The following is a 20,946-nucleotide window of genomic DNA, read 5'->3' as shown; positions in this document are numbered from 1 at the left end:
CAGATTTAGATATCCACAGATGGAGGAGCAGACTTTGCTATTAGATATATAGACAATGCCTGCTGTGAGCAGTGGTGGCTCTATAAGGTCTCAGGCAAAGAAGTATGTCCTTATGCTTCCACAAGATAAACTAGCAACCCTGGGGGGCAGGGGGAACTCACGTTAACAGCCGCCTGACAATAGCATATTTCAGCTGACTCTCACATTCACACACACCAGCTCTGTGTGCTTCCACTGGTTTGAAATATAGCCTCACATTTATCTTGGCTGCATTAACAAGATCTGTTTTACCAATACATTTATATTTATGATGACTAAGGGCAGATTATAGCTGTTAAAGCTGGTCCTCCTGACATGAAAACACTACTATGTCATTAATACATTTTCTAGTATAAACTGTGATGTCAGGTCAATGGAAAGGGTGAAAACTTTCCTAAAGTATGCACACATTGGGCTTTTTTTTCCAAGCAATTGAGCCCTAATGGAATAACAAAAGGTCATCATAACAAACCATTACAGCTTTGGTCTTGGCAAGGAGGCCTAGAGAAGCCTCTCCCAAGCCAGAGTCATCATTTCTCCAGTGTTATGGCATGAGGATGACAGGGAACCGTACACAGATGGGAGAGCAGCACGGCGGTAGCCATGTGAAAAGCGGAGCGATCAATTAGTCAACTGTTTACCAGGAGCCTTCCCAGCTGATGCTGTCCAGAGCCCTGGGGGGAGAAAGAAGATCCCAGCAGCTGTCACAGGGTGGGCACCCCAAGAGCATGTGCTTGGCAGCTGCTCGATTCGTAGCACTGGGCTAAGCCGAAAAAAAAGGCCACAGCAAGAGTAGGGAGAAGGCTGAAGGAGCCCCACTCAGACTCTTTCATCCTGCCCTCAGTACCTGGAAGGCAGGCATTCATTGACAGCCAGCCTGGTAGAGCGGTTAAGAGCGGCAGCCTCTAATCCAGGGAACTGGGTTTGAGTCTCCCCTCCTCCTCATGCAGCTAGCTGGGTGATCTGGGGCTAGTCACAGTTCTCTCAGAGCTCTCAGCCTCACCTACCTCACAGGGTGTCTGTTGTGGGGGGAGGAAAGGAAAGGGGATTGTAAGCCGCTTTGAGACTCTGAGTAATAAAAAGTGGGGTACAAAAAAACAGCTCTTCTCTTCAAAACCAGTGTTTTCTCTGAGCCATATCTGTACTTATCAATCCTTCTGCCAAGCAGGACAATAGGCAGGGTGCTTGGGGATTTGAGCCGGACTCCTCTGAGCAGCAATTGTTCCCCCCCCCCCAAAGCAGTTTAGTCAAGCACTTTGTGGGCCATCGGGGCAGGACATAGAGCTTTCCAATCTGTGGAACCAAACCCCTCAGGGATGAGCCGGTTGCCCCGGTTCCATTCAGTTATTCTTCATGGCAGCACTCAGCTCCACATTTGGCTTCTCCTGAGTTTCTGTTGCACCTGGAGACTTTCTAACTTTGTTTTTTTTTTAAATAAACACATGCATCTTTTCCCCCCTTTGAATACTAGCACAGGTGACACAGATTTAAATCTTGGGAAAAGGGCTGGCTTAAAAAATATTCAAATCCCAGCTGAGTCCCTGGAAATGCAGCTATACATTAAACCCAAATGATCGGATGAATTCATGCCTTCCCTGTGAACAGAGGTGGTCCTAGTGAGCATGTTATCCATCTAGCCTGTTAATCGCTGGAGCCCCCAGCTGCCTGCTTCCCTTCCCAGGGGCAGGCCTCACCTGCAGGAGAAGACACTGTCACAAGCCTAGAGGACGGGCTTGACCAGACGTAATGTAGTGCATTGTGAGTTCAGGTGCAGATGCCTTCATTTATTTATGCACATGACAACTCCTCTAAACGAGAAGTGATTCACAACAATACAGACAGAACTAAAAGTAAAACACTCAGAATTTAGGCATCTCTTGAGAAAACAGCTTTAGATTTTAGGAGTAAGAAAGTCTCTGGTAATATTTGTTTTAAAATTTCATTTTTAATTGAAAGTTTTATATATGTCAAACTTAGCCAAAGTTACATAGATTTCACAGAAAAATAAATGCTTCCTCTTTTTCAAAATTACAATGGATTAATTTAAAATGTAATTTTTCAGCAAGTGTACTTCTTAAATTAATGGCTATTAGTCAAGTTATTTCAAGATTAAACATGAGGTACAGTCTCAGTAGAAAGCAAATTGTGGAATGGTTGTCACCTGTATCCTTCGGGTACTTTAGTTTTTTGTTTCTTTTGTGATCCATTTTAAGGATTTGGAGACCCCTGACCCATATGATGCGCAGGGCTCTTTGTCATCACCACCTTCTTCTCCACACCCCTTATTCCTATCATGCATGTGCATACACACACACACACACACACACACACTAATTTCTTTGCAGTCAGTATAAGGAGGGCTCAAAGGAGCCAGAGAGAAGCACTGCTCCACTTCCTCCAATATCCAACTAAGAAGTGGGAGATCTCTCCAAAGACCTCTGCCGAATCCCAGAGGCTTCTAGGACAATCTCCGATTTCCTGCTGGAGAAAGTATCTGGTGAATGCAGAGTGCAACTACCATATGGTCTCAGTGGTTTGTAGGGTGCTCTTTTCTCATGTGAGAATGGACAATCCTCTCCATCTGGTGGTGGGCCTTGGGCAAGGTCAAGATACCCGGAAGGTGCCAATCCCCTGACATTGGCTCTGTTAACAATTAAACTACAAACACTTGAAGAATGCATGGCTGCATTAGCCAAAGGTGAGTCCTTCTAACTCTATCTGGTTTCAAAAGGGTAGTTAAATGTTCCATAGAATGTGAGGATGCCACCATTTACCTTCTGGAGCAGACCAGTTGTTCATCTAGTACAGAACCCTGGTTCATCCAGTGTCCAGCCTGAAGGATCAACAAATGGAACAGACGCTACGGCATACTCCTGATATTGTCTCCTAGTAAGGGCAGCAGGTATTTACTGTCTCTGGACATGGAGGTTCCCTTTAGTTGCCATGGCTAGTAGTTATTGATAACCCTCCATGAATCTGTCAAATCCTCGTTTTAAAGCCATTTATGCTTGTAATCATTAGATCCTTTGGACTTGCTGAGGGAAAGAATACTTCCTTTTGTCTGCCTTCGGAACAAAACTCATGGAACTTAAACAGAAATTTTGATTTAGCTGCACCAGACTCTATATTACTTTAACACTGAGTAGGCTACACATTGTTTTAAGGTAAATCACCTTCTCCCTCTACAATACTTTTTCTAACCATCAATTATCTTATATACTGGATCTCCTTTTTTAATGGTTCCAATGTGATCTACTCCATAAAAGCTCCCAAACAGTGGAGCCGATTTGTAGATATGTTTCTGAGATGGATCACACATCCGATAGCTGAAAACAACAGAGAATCTTTGTTAGTGACATTTCGCCAAGGGATGGATGTCAAAATAATTGTATAGGAAAGCAAAAAGGGACACAAGGGGTGCATTAGTCCATTCGGCACTGTGGTCGGACTAGAACAGGGCTGGCCAAACTGGTTCTCCAGCTGTCTATGGACTACAATTACCATGAGCCCATCGTAGTCCATGGACATCAGGAGAGCCACAGTGTGACTAGAACAATGGACAGCTGGGATTCAAGCCTCCTCTAGCCATGAAGCTCTCTTGGGACAGACACTCTCAGCCCAGTCTGCCTCACAGGATAGTTGAGAGGATAAATGGGAGAAGAAGAAGAAGAAGAAGAAGAAGAAGAAGAAGAAGAAGAAGAAGAAGAAGAAGAAGAAGAAGAAGAAGAAGAAGAAGAAGAAGAAGAAGAAGAAGAAGAAGAAGAAGAAGAAGAAGAAGAAGAGTTGGGTCTTATATGCTGCTTTTCTCTACCCGAAGAAGGCTCAAAGCGGCTTACAGTCGTCTTCCCTTTCCTCTCCTCACAACAGACACCCTGTGGGGTGGGTGAGGCTGAGAGAGCCCTGATATCACTGCTCGGTCAGAACAGTTTTATCAGTGCCGTGGTGAGCCAAAGGTCACCCAGCAGGCTGCATGTGGGGGAGTGCAGAATCGAACCCGGCATGCCAGATTAGAAGTCCACACTCCACTACACCAGGGGTAATCAAATTGCGGATTTGGAGGTACAGTCTCAGTAGAAAGACTGTAACTTCATTCCCATAAGCCCCTGCCTGCATTTGCTCGCAGGGGCTCGTGGGAATTGTAGTCCATGGACATCTGGAGGGCCACAGTTTGATTACCCCTGCACTACACAAAGCTGGGCAGGGGAGAGCCATGTACATCCCCTGAGTTGCTTGGAGGAAGGAGGTGATAAAATCCTGAATGTAACATTGGGGCCAATCCAGTAGAGCTGACTTAAAAACACTTCAGTAATCTTTTTGAGTTTACACAAAATATTTCTCTGCAGAGCAGGACAAAGCAGACCCAAAGGTCAGCTATCCAGTGACACATTTTAAAATATTCCTAGAAAAAAGCCATGCTAGAGGATATGAGGAAATATCCCTGGTCAGGTATACCTTTTTAAAATCAGGGTGTCTGACTCAGACCTGGACCTTAGCACAGGGGGGAGGACTATACCAGTCCCTTCCCCACAAATGTGCATGATTTTGTGAACTAGAACCCCCTCCAGTTCTAATCCAGAAAGGGGAAAACACAGGGATTCATTTTGATTAGTATGAACACCACAATTGAACGTAACTTTAGGATGCTTTGGGCTGATCCTGTGTTGAGCAGGGGGTTGGGCTAGATGGCCTGCATGGCCCCTTCCAACTCTATGATTCTGTGCTTCTGATTCTGTAACAAGGACAGAAGAGTAATAACTGCAGGAGGGAGGAGGACCTAACAGCCGTTGGAAGAATGTTCTCCCCTGAGAAGCCGCAGCATAAACAGAAGGAGGAAACAGCTCCTCTTCAAGCATGAGCAGCCAAGGGGTGGAGCTGAGCGGGAAAACCTCAGCCCTCTGTGGAACAATCTCACCTGGCCAGCAGCAGGAGAAAGGTAACAATGCCGCTTTTCTCATAATTTTTCCACTAAAAAGGGCCAGAGGCTTACTTGGGGAGGTGGAAGGAAGGAAGAAAGCTGGAAATTAGTAGGGCATGGTTGCAACAGGTTATTAGACTGGTATAATGCTACAGCTGTTCCGGTTTTGTTTTTTTACACCTGGAAGTGCCCTCTAGTGGCAGAAGGCAGAATGACAGTCATAAAAAGCTGAAGGGTGATGGAAAGTTTTGTGAACCATCTCAATTGGAAGCTTCACTGATGCTACAGTTGGAATATGCAAGATGTGTAGTGTGAATGATTCAAAAGCATATGAGGAGTATCCTGCAGGGGGCATTGGAGGAGATGTGTATTTAGCATAATTAGAACAGGAACTTCCTGAGGTTTTTTTTTTTTCAAATGTCCTCCAGAGTTCTGACTGACTCATTTGGAGACTCCCCGTTCCTTGGAGCACTTCTGCCCTGATGGCCTCCACAACACACTGACTGAATGAAGGCAACAGAACAACAGTTAGACAGTTAGTTGAGGCCTCTCTCTTCTCTTCCTATACATAGTTTGTTCCTCTTCTTCATAAAATGATTGTACTCTTTTAAGTGGCTTGGTGCCAGACTCCTCTTTGCATATGCAAACTCCGCCAACAGCTGCAAGTGCCTCTGCATTCAGAGCCACTGTGAGAGCAACACACAGAAGTGTCCCTGTGTGGAAACAGCCCAGGGCTAATGGAAGGTTCGGGAGACAGTTTCGATCATGGAAACGGTCTGAGGAAAAGGGCAAGCTCCTCTCTCCTCTAGCATCACTGCTTTGATTGCAATCGGAGCCCCAGGCATCTGCTTTAAAATACAAACAGAAATGTCAAGAGATCGATGCTTCCCCTAACTTGGCCTGACTCCAATACTCTAGCCCCCGTGGAACTTCATACACTTTCCCAAATGCCACTGTGCCGCTAGGAGTTGGATCTGCTGTGCTAGCAACAAATGTCCCAGGAACCAGGGCAGCAAGACAGCTTGTGCTATTCTGAACTAGCCATCAGTTAGAGGTCTCTTTTGATAGGGCTGTTGCTGTGTAAGGGCTGAATTTGCCGGATGGGAGTCCCCAGTTCTAATCTTGCTTAGCCATCAATTCTCCAGGCAACCTGAGGCAAAATTATTTTACATCTAAGCAACACCATAATGAGGGTGGTTCTACAAGCTGGTTAAGCTGTCAGTAAAACGGACCAGACTACGAGGACCAGTCCTGTCCCTCCAGCTTGCAGTCACTAAGCAGTGTGGATCCAGCGGGACTAGCTTGCATGCAGCGGCCCAGCCACTCAGTGGGCTCTGCTGCCACCATGTTTCCAGTAGCCAACACATTGTAGCGGGTCCACCATGGTGTGAAAGAGAGAGGGCTCATTGGGACCTTTTAGACCACCTTATTCCTTTGGGCTCCCACTATGAGATTACTGAAGTTGTTATGTGAGGGGATGGTTTCTTGAGCCTAATGACTTCTACACAGTTGAATCCAAGCATTTCATCCTCAATGAGTCAATCAAAGGAAAAGGAAAAGTGTGTTGACTGCACCAGTCATGAGAAGAAAGGTTTTTCACATGAAGTCCCAAGGCTACAGTGGTTATGAACAATCTGAACATTATGCAGCTAACCTTCTGCCTTTGGGGAACAATATCTTGAAGGAGCTGAAAGAGTTAATATGGCTTTCCAAGCCTCTCTGCTCACGTTTATTTCCAAAGCCACAGTGCTGTCAAATAACTGACAGAGGCAGGATCACCAGTGCTGTTCGGACATCTTAGAGTGCTGGGAGAATTGTTTTCTTTTCACCATTTACCCATCAGAGATTTAGTATCCTGACAGGTTCAACTCTCCCCACACAGGTATGGAAGGCACTTTCCAGTTGCCAGATGAGCCCTTGTGACCCAAATTTACGGCGAGAAGGGGGCTTATATTTACATTTCTCTGTTTATGACAGTTTAAAGGCTCTGTAAACTCCTAAGCATTGACTTTCAAGCATAATTACAGCCCATTTAGATAAACATTGTTATAGGATTGGTCAGATTACGGAGAGGTAACCTGTTAAATCCTCTTTTTTATTCTGAGGATCATTGATGCCCCACAATGATTATTAGCTGCTTCATCGTCTGCTTTTAAACGCATTAACTAATAGCTTAACCAATTAAAATAAAATATTTATTTATTTATTTATTTATTTATTAGATTTCTTACCCGCCGCTCTCAGAGTTGACTCGCGGCGGGTTACAAGAATAAAATCCCAATACATAAAAGCATAAAAGCCATGAAACCCAAATCCCAACCTACTCCGGCAACAAGAAAAATAAAAACCCCTCTTCCAACTCCCATGACCGCCTCTCCCTCAGCACCTCAGGGCCCCATACCCCGGATTCCGATAGTTCTAGTTGTTGAGGGACCCCTGCGATATGTTTGCTTATTAAAGTCTGCCTTAAATGACTGGCATGAATTGCCATGTGGATAACTCCTATCATATGAAGGCTGCCAGTCTTCAAGGAGTGGCTGGACAGATACTTATAATGAATGCTTTAGGCTGACCCTGCATTGAGCAGGGGCTTGGACTAGATGATCTGCATGGCCCTTTCCAATTCTATGATTCCACAATTCCCTACCAGCTCTGAGTATCCCTGGCAATGGTCAGTGCTGGCATGGAAATTCTGTAAACGATCTGGAACAGTTCCATGACAAGTCACAGTAACAGAGATGGGTGTGAAGAGACAGAAGTCTACCAAGGTGGACTTCTAGCAAATGGGTAACAGCTATTATCAGTTACATCATTTGCATCCTACCCTTTCCATCTCTCAAATAGTTCCCTTGGACAGCTGACAACACTTTAAAAGCACAAAGGTTACACTGTGAATGAGTTTTGGCTATCCAATAATAGGTGACGAAGCCAGATAATCTGGATCCTGTCTCTGAGGCAACTGAGATCTTGCATACAACCTGAAACAGTGTCAGCAAGGCATCCTCACATATGACACCAAAATATTTCACTTTGAACAAGTAGATTGTAATGTAACTATGACTGGCATAATGCTCTTTAGTTTAAAATCATATATATATCATATATATATGCTTTTTCTGGTCTGTGAACCAAATGCTCCAAAAAAAATTAAACCCTAGATGCTTCCATACTTTAGAGGTCAGGTGGGGACAATAGGGCAATATTCTCAGCTAACTGCTGTCAGCAACTGGCTATTTGTCCATTATAGATATTTGCATTTTTACTGTGGACAAATATTTGCCATGCAATTCAATCTCAGGTGAATGCAAACAAATCCTGATTGCTGTTTTTTCCTATGCATCTCTGGAAGCTGGGCAATTTCAATATGCTGTATGTTAATTTGCCCTCACTCAATCTATAAGTCTGAACTGATTACTTCCATGCCATGACACTGTATCTGAGGAAGTGTATGTGCACAGGAAAGCTCATGCCTTGAATAAAACTTGGTTGGTCTTAAAGGTGTTGCTGGACTCTAAATGAGTTCTGCTGCTTCAGACCAACACTTGAATCTATTGTTCTCCAGAGCAGTGGTCCCCAACCTTTTTATCACAGGGGACCGGTCAACCCTTGACAATTATACTGAGACCTGGAGGGGGGGTAGTCTTTTGCCAAGGGACATCGCCGCAGCCTGAGCCTCTGCTCCACTTGCTTTCCCGCCGGTGCCCTTGACTTCCCGCCATCCACTGCGGGGTGCTGCCAGCAACAGCTGCGCAGTGCCACGCCAAGGGGGAGCCCCAGCCATGGCGGCTGCAGGAGAGCACCAAAGGTGAGCCGGTGGCAGAGTGGCAGTGCAGCCCCCGAGGCAACAACTGGGGAGGAGGACGAGCCGCGTCCCGGTACCGACTGATCCATGGACTGGTACTGGTCCCCGGACCGGGGGTTGGGAACTACTGCTCTAGAGTTCAACATAAATATGTACAGCAACATGTGCACCTAGGAAGACAGCCGCAGTACGGGATATTGTCAAGAAATACACAGCACCACTTCAAAAACTTTGTTTCATAAAGCAATGTCGTGTTCAGTCACCACCATTATATTCACTCTATTCTAAGCATGTAATTGCTAAAGATCACTGTAGTTTTACCTTTTGAGTGTTTCCAGTGGCTCTTTTCTGTCTATGATTCCAGTATCTGGATCAACAGTTGTAAGAATACACCTGCAACAATAAGATTTTTGTAGAAGCTAATGCCTGACCTGCATGGTCCAAGCTAGCTGATCTCATCACATCTCAGAAGCTAACAGGATTGGCCCTGATCAGTGTTTGGACAGGAGACCACCAAGGTAGTCCAGGATCACCATGCAGAGTTAGACAATGGCCTTTTGGTCTCTGGCTGAGACTTAACAGCACTTTCCACCCACCAAGCTAAGCTAAACTACCATGATTTTTCTTACCTCTTACAACAAACTTACCTGTCACACGCCATCACCCATTTCAGTTCTACGTCACCAATTACAACCTTGTCCCAGGTATCCTAGGGAACATTCAATAATTCAGATGGATTTTAACAATTACCGAGGAGTCATGATTTCCCCTTTATTAGCATGCAGTCCCTGAATATTTCGAATGCTTCTGATCAGGAGGACACCAAGATACAAATGTTTATGACAAGAATATTTCATACAAATAAATAATGGGAAGATTTATATTTCTTTAGGGGATGGAGAAAAATACAGATAAATCACAGAATGGGAAAGCAAGAGAGAGTGGACAGGAAGAGTATCTTCCTCATCCTCATTCACAGAAAGACCTCTGGTTGGGCTGAAAGATCGGATGCAAATCTCATAAATAAACTTTAAATAAAGAAAGTAAAGTTTACTAGATGGACCATTCTTCTGAGCCAGAAAAGCTGCAGTCACCTTATCTGAGTCAATTCATACAATGTCCTAAGGTGACTTTCTTCTTCAGTTTTTGTGTTTTACAGCAGCCATATAAAAACACCCTTATCTGACATGTTTTATTCAAGACTAGTAAAAAAGCCCATTGTATCCGAAATACAATGGGCGCTAGCAGGCTGGGGCAGAGTAAAAGGTGGCTTACCGGTGAGCGGGATGAGGAAGGGTGCCGATTGGCCCCTTCCTCTGGACAGACCATCGGCCGAGCCAATCGGCAGGCACAAAGCGCCTGCCAATTGGCCTGGCCGATTCCCACCCTACTGACAAGGAAGCAACTGCGAGCCGCGCTTTGCGCGGCTCGCAGTTGCTCCCTTGCCGGTGGCCTGACACGACAGAGGCGCTTTGCGCCTGCCAATTGGCTCGGCCGATGGTCTGTCCAGAGGAAGGGGCCAATCGGCACCCTTCCTCATCCCGGACCGAGCCCGCTCTAACTCCTTCCACACAGCCCTTACGGCTTTATTTAGTCCGCGGCGCCCACGGCGCCGCGGGCTGTGTTAAGATATGAAAATTTGCCATTTTAGTATGTGGAACATCTTCCACAAAGCTAGTATCACATGAGGACTGAGGTGGAAAGTTACTGTGTGCTGACTCTTCCACCTTAAAAATGATCCTGTGAGCCAACCTTCCAAAGAAAGCCACTGAACACCAGATCTTGTGCACTTTTATAGTCTCTAGGTATTTGGTGCAAATGAGAACAGAAATGATAACTTTTTGGGAAATGTTGAAGCAACAGGAGGAAAAATGTCCCCCCCCCCATTTTGGGGAGGAGGGAGAACAGAAATGGGGGGGGGGGACTGACAGATACCAAGCACTTTTCTTTCAAACCCAACTTCTTGCAATACACCATCACTGAGTATCTGTTCCACCCATACTGCTTGCCAGCCCTGTGGCTCATTGCACTCTGGATACTTAATGGTACTTTGATTACTGATTATTGAAAGCAATACTGGAAGAAACAACTGCAAGAGCAAATATCCCTTTTGGGTGGACTATATGCAAAATCAGACTTACAACATTTCTCCCCAACAGGGACTCAGTGGGTTGAATTGTTATCCTGTCCTTCATTTTACCCTCAGAAAGGAACAGAAGGCAAGGCCTCTTCCTAATGTTGCCTTCTTGCATTGGCATTCAGAGGTTTATTGCCTCTCAATTGTGGAGGGTTGCTTGAGTCATCCTGGCTAGTTGGATATATCCTCTAATAATCTCTCTAAGAGGAGCCATCACTTAGTGGTAGAACATCTGCTTTACATACAGGAGATCTCAAGTTCAGTCCACGGGATCTCTAGTAAAAAAGCACTGGGCAGTAGATGCTGTAAAAGACTCTACCTGAGACCATGGACAGCCACTACAGACACCTTGAATAGAGAGAATGTCCAGCTTAGTAGAAGGCATCTTCCTGTGGTCAGGCAGGCAAAAAAGACTTTAGAGCCTAAATTGATTCCAAGTAGTTTTGACTGTAAGTCTCCCCAATTCTACAATCATGTCATGACTGGAAGTGTTTTCACTATGCTCGCTCTTCCATGTTCTTTTCTGCCACAATGTTAACAAAGATGCTGAAATAACTCTTTTATTCCTACACTGATCATGACACACAGGAATGCAATGCAAGCATCTAATTCTCCTGCTCCTAGGTAGGCTGCTTGGTCATGGCATCCAAGTGTTTGTTGCTGCACACCTCACCACAAGATGGCAATAATTCCCTTCTGAAGTAGTTAACTATGCAATAAGGCCTGCTGCAACACCAAAACGAGCCATCTCAGTATGATTCAGCGTTTATTCTAATGCACAGTGGGACATATTTTGTGCAGTAGAAAAATGACTTAGGAGCTCGGAATAAACATGTGCAAAACTCAAACAACTTGGTAGGACTTCTTGGTTGCATATTTGCTACTATGTTGCCATAGAAAATCCTGATTCATCCTGACCATGGCGTTTCAAAGATAACACGCTGAGGACTAGAAAATGCTTTCAGGAATGCCAAGGTCAAGTGAGGTAACATTATATTGGCATAAATTTAAAAATGGAGCACTTACAAAGCATTTTCTAGTAAGAAGAATGGACACTTATGGTCTAAATAGTGCACAGAATGCAAGAACATGGATCTCATTTTTGGAGGCAACCATATGGAAATATAACATGCATTTTGGCTATTAGTTATGGTACAGGGGGAACTATAGCCTTCCTTGCAGTTGTCTCTCTTCTGACTTTCAGTGAATAACCTGCTGACAATGCTATGAGTTATGCATATGCTAACTAGGTAGTGACTAAACGTAATGTACATAAGCAAAGGAAGAGATGAAAGCCCTAACAAAGATAGAACTTTTTTGAACGGCCAATGTTGTGCAACATACAGAGTCTTTTTTAATTTGAACTCCTCCTTGCTGAGAGCTGGAAAACTAGCATAAATTTTTCATGGGCACAATTAGTCCAACATTTCCAATGTTCATTCTTTGGCACCATCATTCTGTTTGTCCAAAGTCACTACCTCTTAAAAGGTACATGCAGCCAGCTGGGTGACCCAGGTGAGCCAGAGTCCTGTCAGAGCTCTCTCAGCCCCACAGGGTGTCTCTTGTGGGGAGAGGAAAATAAGGTGATTGTAAGCCACTTTGAGACTCCTTTGGGTAGTAAACAGGGTTCAAAAAAACAGCTCTTCTTCTTTTATAAAACTTATTCATATGAGCCTCTTATGGCGCAGAGTGGCAAGGCAGCCGTCTGAAAGCTCTGCCCATGAGGCTGGGAGTTCAATCCCAGCAGCCGGCTCAAGGTTGACTCAACCTTCCATCCTTCCGAGGTCGGTAAAATGAGTACCCAGCTTGCTGGGGGGTAAACGGTAATGACTGGGGAAGGCACTGGCAAACCACCCCGTATTGAGTCTGCCATGAAAACGCTGGAGGACGTCACCCCAAGGGTCAGACATGACTCGGTGCTTGCACAGGGGATACCTTTACCTTTACCTTTATTCATATAAAAATCCTGTTACTTGTTCACTAATCATGTTGAGCAAAGCAGTTAGTTTCTAAGATTCAGCTCAACTGATTTCCAAATGCCCTCAGAAATATTTTTTTAAGAACCATATCAAATGAATATATTTGTTTACCTCTTCATAAGCACTGCAGCCAGAAACTGTGATACTTGGTCTAAAATTACGCATATCGATTTTCTTCTCCATTCTAGTATTCAGGTCTTCTACTGAAGCTTCTGAGATGATCAGAAGAGGGCCACAATCATTGTAGGGGATCTATGTTGCAAAAATTCAGAAATATGATCACATGTCTCTGCAAGAATACACTTATCAGGAACCTACAGGCATACCTCTCAAGTGTTCTTTATGCTCAAGGAATTCCTTGGGTTAGTATGGAAGAATGCACTTCTTAGTAGCCTGCAAGTACATCTCTCAAGTGTTCCTCGTGCTTAAGGCATTCCAGGGGTTTGTTGTCTTTGAAAAGCTGCCTTGCCTTTTTACTGGATTTGCACAGTTCCACAAGCTCTGACTTTTTCCGACCACTGAGTGCACAGGACTTCAATAGATTGGTAACGCCCTACCTAATAACTGTTCTTCGAATGCTTATCTGCAGATCTGCATGGCTGTGTAAAGTGTTGTCACATTGCAAGCAACAAGAGATGAACAGAAGTGGTTTGCCATTGCCTGGCTCTGCTAGCACACCTCAATGTCTATGATTGCCTCCCATCCAAGTACTAATCTGGGTCAACCCTACTTAGCTTCTGAGAGCTGATGTGATCAGGTTTGTCTGAGTTAGCCAGTCTGGAGGAAAATGGCCTGTGACTTTCATATAAGCTTAACAGGCTGTTATTGACCAGGTGATGTTACTTACTGTGAAAAATTTCAACTGCCCATTTGTACACATTAAGCTTCTATTAAAGGACCAAGGCAGTTTTCTCCAGGCCAGGTGGCAAATTTATAGATTCAATAATCTCCTCTCCCAGTTTCAGCTGGCTGGATATATTTTATTTCAGAAATCCCAAGCACTTGAAATGGGCCTTCAAGACCTGTTTAGTGCTGCTGTGCTGAATGGGAAGCATGGGGGAAGGGGCACAGATAACTCAGGGATATCAGTGTCTGAACTCTTCTTGGAATGAGTGTAACCATGTCACCATTTTTCTCTGCTTCCCTATGTATGTTGACTTCCGGGTTTTACATCTAACTGAAATGTGTTATGAAGTCCAGCTGCCAGCCATTAGTTCAGTACTCAAAATGTGACAATAATTTGTTTTTAAGCAAAGTAGAAAACACAGTGGCCACAATGGAAAACATCTACCTTATCCTTAGTTCGAAAAGGAGACTTAATCATTTTGCATTTCCTTGGTGTCATCTGAGTCTCAAAGTGAACCAGCCGACAGGGTCCCGAGTTGAAGTAAGCAGTGAGCCAAGATGCCACATCGTTCCCACAGTCCCGTCCTTCGATATCAAGCCCAAAGACCCTGGCACAGATTGCAAAACAGACATTACATTTAAAATCTTGGATTACGATAATAAAATATTTTAATTATATCTAAACTGATAAGTATCATTCAGGGTGTGATAACCTGCAACTTGTTCCATAGGGCTGCTTTCCCAAGACCTTTTTACCCTGTGAATGCTACAACAGAAATATGACCTTAAAAAGGGTTGTGCAGAAATCACAATTCTTGGTCCCTTCAATTAATGTAGCAGAACTATTTGCTCAAACAACTGTGGGGGAACATAAAGATCAGGGGTGTAAACTGGGGATGGAGCTGAGGGGCTTGAGCCCCCCATTTGGTTTCCCCACCCCGTCCCTGACAACCAGTGCCAAGTCATATTGACAGAGTCGCTGCTGAGGGACAGGACTGCCCTATTCCCCTGCAGTATCTAGAGGCAAAAGCAGCAAAATGCCCATGCTGGAACACAGTGACTGAGGCTGTAAGGAAATGTGCATGCTATGATTAAAGAATGTCCATGTCTCAAACATCTAAAGTTTATTGTGGCTGGCTCTTACATTAAGAAAGTTTGGCCACCCTTGATTTTCCCTACACCACTCAATCAGTACTCAAGCAAACAGCCCTATCCACTTGCAACGTAGCTGCAAGGCCTCTCTTGGGCTCAACATACTTGCTTGGCTTCGATTCAAATTTGGCTGATTTTATTTTACTTTTCAGTTATATTACCATTACATTTCATTTTGAAATGGAACACTTGCTTGCTTGCTGCTGTTGCTTTTGATGTGGGATAGGTCTATGTGTTCTTGACTGAGAAGAATTTTTTTTTTCAGAGTGGGCTCAGGGTAGCTAGCAACAGTGTATCAAATACATTAGATACGAATCTAATAAAAAGTGCAACAAAATCACAAACAGCTTAGAAATCACTGATACCCTACCCCAAAACACATAAGATGGTGTTCTGTCCAATATGGGGCTAGTTGAAGGCTTTACAGCAATTTCCATTTCATTTTAAAATGTTGAGGTGGTATCCATTGATGAAAACTGGTGGAACGCTCTGCTGAATTTAGCTGGCCTCCCTATCTGTTACCATGTATTTGCATTATATTTATTAGATCACTATTTCCCTTCTTGTTAAATATGAATTGTGGTGTCGGGGAAAACTAGTTTTAATCTTGTGTTGGTTTTATTCTGATGTAGCCTACCCTAATCCGACATATATTCTAAACTTTTACAAAACTCACCTGGATGCTACCTGACTATTTGTTGTTGTTGTTATGTGCGAAGTCGTGTCCGACCCATCGCGACCCCATGGACAATGATCCTCCAGGCCTTCCTGTCCTCTACCATTCCCCGGAGTCCATTTACGTTTGCACCTACTGCTTCGGTGACTCCATCCAGCCACGTCATTCTCTGTCGTCCCCTTCTTCTTTTGCCCTCGATCGCTCCCAGCATTAGGCTCTTCTCCAGGGAGTCCTTCCTTCTCATGAGGTGGCCAAAGTATTTGAGTTTCATCTTCAGGATCTGGCCTTCTAAAGAGCAGTCAGGGTTGATCTCCTCTAGGACTGACCGGTTTGTTCGCCTTGCAGTCCAAGGGACTCGCAAGAGTCTTCTCCAGCACCAGAGTTCAAAAGCCTCAATTCTTTGACGCTCGGCCTTCCTTATGGTCCAACTTTCGCAGCCATACATTGCAACTGGGAATACCATAGCCTTAACTAAACGCACTTTTGTTGACAGGGTGATGTCTCTGCTTTTTAGGATGCTGTCTAGATTTGCCATAGCTTTCCTCCCCAGCAGCAAGCGTCTTTTAATTTCTTTGCTGCAGTCCCCATCTGCAGTGATCTTGGAGCCCAGGAAAATAAAATCTGTCACTATCTCCATTTCTTCCCCATCTATTTGCCAGGAATTGAGAGGGCCGGATGCCATGATCTTTGTTTTCTTGATGTTGAGTTTCAAGCCAACTTTTGCACTCTCCTCCTTCACCCGCATCAACAGGCTCTTTAGTTCCTCTTCACTTTCTGCCATTAGAGTGGTATCATCTGCATATCTGAGGTTGTTGATATTTCTCCCTGCAATCTTGATCCCAATTTGTGACTCCTCTAATCCCGCATTTCTCATGATGTGCTCTGCATACAAGTTACCTGACTATAGCTTCATTGTTTTTGGATACTGCAAGGGGTGCAGAAAGTATAACTTTTAGCTCTTTGTGATGTGATTGATCTGTTCAGTGGAGAACAAGGGAAATGTCTACGTAAAGAAATACCAAAATTAGCTAAACTTATCAGAGTAGGCCTTACCATACCTGCTTGCTCCTGCTCCTCAGAAAGGTCATTCTCATGCCTTTGTAGAATAAAGACCTTTCTAAGGTTAAGCATGAGACAGGGAAGACTCGATCACATGGCTCTTCTTCATGGGCATAAACAGACCTCTCAGGAAATTGACCTTAATGTTATAGCTAATGAGTTCATTCAATGAACATCAGTTAGAACCAATGTATTCAGTGTCATTTAAGAACAAGTGTTTTTTTTAATTGTGACATCTTGACAAGTGGGTTGTATCAGAGAAGGCAATCTGGATAAGGAAACTGGGAAGGACAGTTGGGGAAGGCAGGAGAGGATGCTTGGGGGGGCAGGAGAAGGGCTAACACGGATTAGGAGAATATCTGATTGTACTATAATTTTTAAAAATGTAAATACATAGTTCATATTGTTAATTAAAATTTAAAGATGTATTTCAGCTATCTGAAGATCATTTGTTGTAGCCAAATGTGTTTTACAAGTTGAATCTAGAGAGCAGAAATTAACAATGCACAGGAATGCAGTAATTTCCCATAAATTGATTTATAATAGTTTGTTCTGAATGTCTGTGTTTTTAAGATGTTTTAAGCAGTGTGCTAAGAAAGCAAGGTATATAAAATCATAGTTGGCATAACTGGATTTTCTTTGAAGTCAAGACTTTGGGAACTATTCTGAATTGCCTCAAAATGTACTTGGACTCACAGGATACTAGTTTGAAGTGAAAAGGTACTCTGAACTCTGTACATCTCCCCTTCCTAAATCCCCATGGCCCCACTTCCATAGTGTCACCCTCCATGTGACACCATTGGCTCCTCCCTGTGATGGACGCTAGGCCTCTGGCTCAGCCCCAGCCCCCCCCCCCAGGGAAACGGGAAAGTCTGCACCCTGAGAAAGATTACTTGCAGTTGCTTGACTCTCAATCAAATAATTTTAGCATGGAGAGATCCTAAACTTACTGACACAGTGGTATGGACTAACTCCTCAGGAAATAAGATATCATGGCTGGAATGTGTGCCCAAATCACAGGTTAAAACAGATTTCTCAAGCCATTTCTGGAAGGCTTTCAGTTACTTAGTGGGTCATGATCTGGGCATATGAATCAGTCTGATGATTACTACCAAATCATAGATTCAAGTAGGCAGCCATGTTGGTCTGAAGCAGTAGAACAGACTGTAAATCCACTTTTAAGACCAACAAAGTTTATTCAAGATGTAAGCTTTCGTGTGCATGCACACTTCTTCAGATACAAATGTGCAAGTACACAATTGATTATCCCTTGAATGACTCAGTAATACAATAAAGGACTTGGTTCTTTGAGGCCTTTTAATACATTTGCTGTCTGACATGCATATCCGGCAAGGAAAAACAGTAAATGGGAAAACATCTTGAACAGTTTAAATGTTTTGTAAAAACAGCATGAATTCAGCACCTGCAGTTCTTGACTGGGTTCCCTCCAGGGAGCTTGACAGGAATGCTCAATTCCTTCATCTCTGGAGCATTCAGGATCAAGTTGCCATTTTCACAAGCTACAGAAATCAGCACCAAGCGAGGTTCCTGCCGAGCTGTCACCATGTGCCCGTCTTCTCGAATTACAAGCCAAAACCTAAAGTTTAATATGGAGAGCACGTTATTCTTTCACTAAGTAGTCTTTTACTCTCATGTTGCAAACTGGGATAGAAGAGGAAAAAAGAGCTGCGTTTTTGCACTACCTTTTCTGACCTGAAAGAGTCTCAAAGTGCCTTACAACTGCCTACCCTTCCTCTTCCCATAACAGACACCCTGTTGGGCAGATGATTCTGAGAGCTCTGTCAGAACTGTGACTGGCCCAAGGTCACCAAGCTGACTGCATGTGGAAGAATGAGGACTCAAACCTGGTTCTCCAGATTAGAAGCCATTGCTCATAATCACTGCACCAAGCTGGCTCTCAAATTAACTAAACATATTACCGTACCAAGCCTCCTAATTCATAAGTCAAGCTGATTGTGATGTGCAGGCATTGTGTACCAATGAATGGGCTCCTTATGTATTGGCATCGAGAGACCCAGTTTTGCAGAACAGATTTTAAAATTAGGTTGTTGGAAGGCTAATTTTGACTTCAAGTTTTAAATATAAAGGATTAAGTAAGGATCACTTCTTCGCAAACTGTTTTAGTTCTGCCCAAAATCCAGGTAGCTTACATCCACTCACACTGTAGTAGAAACCATGAACCCACATCATAGAACTGCCTCAAGCACATCTCTGGAGAGGTGGCTTTTAAATTTTCTAAATAAATTAAAAATAAATAGTATGTCTGCCATTGAAATTAACATTGGAGGACCAAGCATTTTCTGGAATGGCCCTGTGATGCTTCCTGACAAATCATGGCCATCATTATTTTAGCTCTGTGTGGCGGCATTTTTAACACTACAGGAGCTGCCACTGTGGCAAACCTACCTGCAACTACAGCACAAAAATGCATACATGAATGAAATTGCAGTGGTGTACATTCAAATGTTTAAGAAATGCTTCTGTACATTCTTTTTGGGTGCCAGCACCTGATCCTGGTGGCTCTTGGCTGGGTCTTTTCACCATCAAGAAAAACCTATAAGTTTTTATCTAGAATTATACTTTATTGGACATTGATATTTTTGACTGAGCTGTGTAGAAACGTGAGTGTTTGGGGTTGCAGATCAGATCACGGTGACAGCACTGGGAAAGGACAGGTGAACTCTTTGCCTTCTTGCTATTTCCCTAATAAAAAATGCTTCCACCTTCCATTAAGCCCCACAAGGGAAAAACACAGACATTGCTACGAACTTCCTTGCTGCTAAAGCAGTTGGAATGGGGTATTTCCAATATGGGGTGAAGAAAAAGTTTTAAATAGCTTCCAGAGTTCAATGGCCCCAATCAATTATCCCCTCCCCCAAAGCACATAGATATTCACCAGTATTTTTGCAGCTACATTAGATATTGGGCATTCCAACTGCAAAATGAATTGTGTAATTTGACCTCCAGACTGCAGGTCAAAAACCACACTGTTGAATATGAGAAAGACTTTCACAAGTGGAAAATCAGAACAGCAGGCAAACCTTTGTCCCTCTTGTAATTGTCAAGAGGCTTCTTATGTGGGGCAGCATTCATTCAGCATTGTCTGAAATGCACAATCCATTCTTCCATCGCACTCCCTCTCCCCTTCTGCCTCCGGGGTAGACCAAGGGGTCCCAGGGCCTGCCTAAGTTCTCAGCAGGTGCGGAGGCAAGTTGAGGTGGTCTTGCGAATATGGTCACCACGTGTTCAGTGTGGACTCGATTTACTCGACCACTTTTCGGGGACAAACACCACCACGAATGCCGGGAGCCTGGGCCCCGGCCCTACAGAAAGGGTCGCTGGCCATAAGAAAGATGACGCCCCCACAACCCCAGCACCCAATCCCTGCCCAGTGACTCCAGGTCGCCGGCGCAAGCGGGTCCCGTCCTCCTTTCCCGCTGGGTTTGCTGAACGCGAGTCGGCCGGCGACTGAAGGCGTGACTCCTCCGCTCGCCCCCTCTTCGCTTTCGGCCAGCGGGCCAGCTTCTCCGGCGCGAGCCGCCATTGCTCGCCGCCTCCTTCCCTCCGCCTCGCCCGCCGTACCTGTCGCCCATGTCCCCTTTGCAGAGGCCCATCTCCGTCACGGCGGCGTCGTCCACAGACACCCTGCGGCAGGACTTGACCGGGTAGATGTACAGCCCGGACACCGTCCCCACTTGCACCAAGCTCCGGGCTGCGTGACGCTGCCGCCGCCGCCGCCAGGCCGCGGCCACCCCCAGCGCCAGGGCGGCCCCCGCGACGCAGAGCCAAGCGACCCGCGAGGGGGACAGCTCGGGCGGCGCCATGGGCACGGCTCGCGTGGGGCTGCAAGGCCGCTGGAGAGGGGGCGCCGCTTCCTCGCGAACCAGCCCGGGATTGGTGCGGGCGCGAGGGGCTCCACGTCAGGCGCACCGCTTTTGGCCGTGGACGCGCGACGAGCAGGCAGCGCACCCCGCCCCTCTTCGGCAGAGCTCCGCTGGAACCCCAGGCGCGGGCGACTTTGAACATTTGAAGCACGCGGCAAACAAGTCCGTATAGCGGGGGCTGCCAGTGGATCTGGGGGCCGTTTCTGTTCTTTGCCTTTGAAAAGCAAGCGGGATCTGAATTCATTTCAGTTACAGAGACTTAAGCCCACTTTCGATCGGGGTGGAAAACTTTCGAGTGGGTTGGGCCAGGTTTTGAGGACGGGGCAGAGATGGCATCAGGTGGCTGCTTCAGAAGGCGCTTGGCAGGCATCGGGGAAAGCGAGGGAGAAACGACAGAGTCCATCGGAGGGGGCCAGGCAGCGGCTGGTGTGAAGGG

At 45.0% G+C, this 20,946-nt stretch overlaps 1 protein-coding gene across 1 annotated transcript; it reads right to left on the bottom strand.

Moving 5' to 3' along the window:
• Positions 1–1,964: 1,964 nt before the first annotated feature.
• Positions 1,965–20,857, bottom strand: LOC143838533 (mitochondrial amidoxime reducing component 2-like). Its single transcript, XM_077339964.1, has 7 exons — positions 20,209–20,857; positions 18,029–18,202; positions 14,164–14,326; positions 12,984–13,124; positions 9,404–9,465; positions 9,078–9,149; positions 1,965–3,365 (listed from the first exon to the last, which is right to left on the bottom strand). Exons 1-7 carry the CDS (start codon positions 20,448–20,450, stop codon positions 3,236–3,238), a joined length of 984 nt encoding a protein of 327 aa, XP_077196079.1. The 5' UTR covers positions 20,451–20,857; the 3' UTR covers positions 1,965–3,235.
• Between the last annotated feature and the right edge of the window lie 89 nt (positions 20,858–20,946).

This window comes from Paroedura picta, chromosome 1 (assembly GCF_049243985.1).
Source record: "Paroedura picta isolate Pp20150507F chromosome 1, Ppicta_v3.0, whole genome shotgun sequence".
Lineage (NCBI taxonomy): Eukaryota > Metazoa > Chordata > Lepidosauria > Squamata > Gekkonidae > Paroedura > Paroedura picta.
Note: the sequence above shows the minus strand (reverse complement) of the source record. Positions and strands in the feature narration are given on the sequence as shown.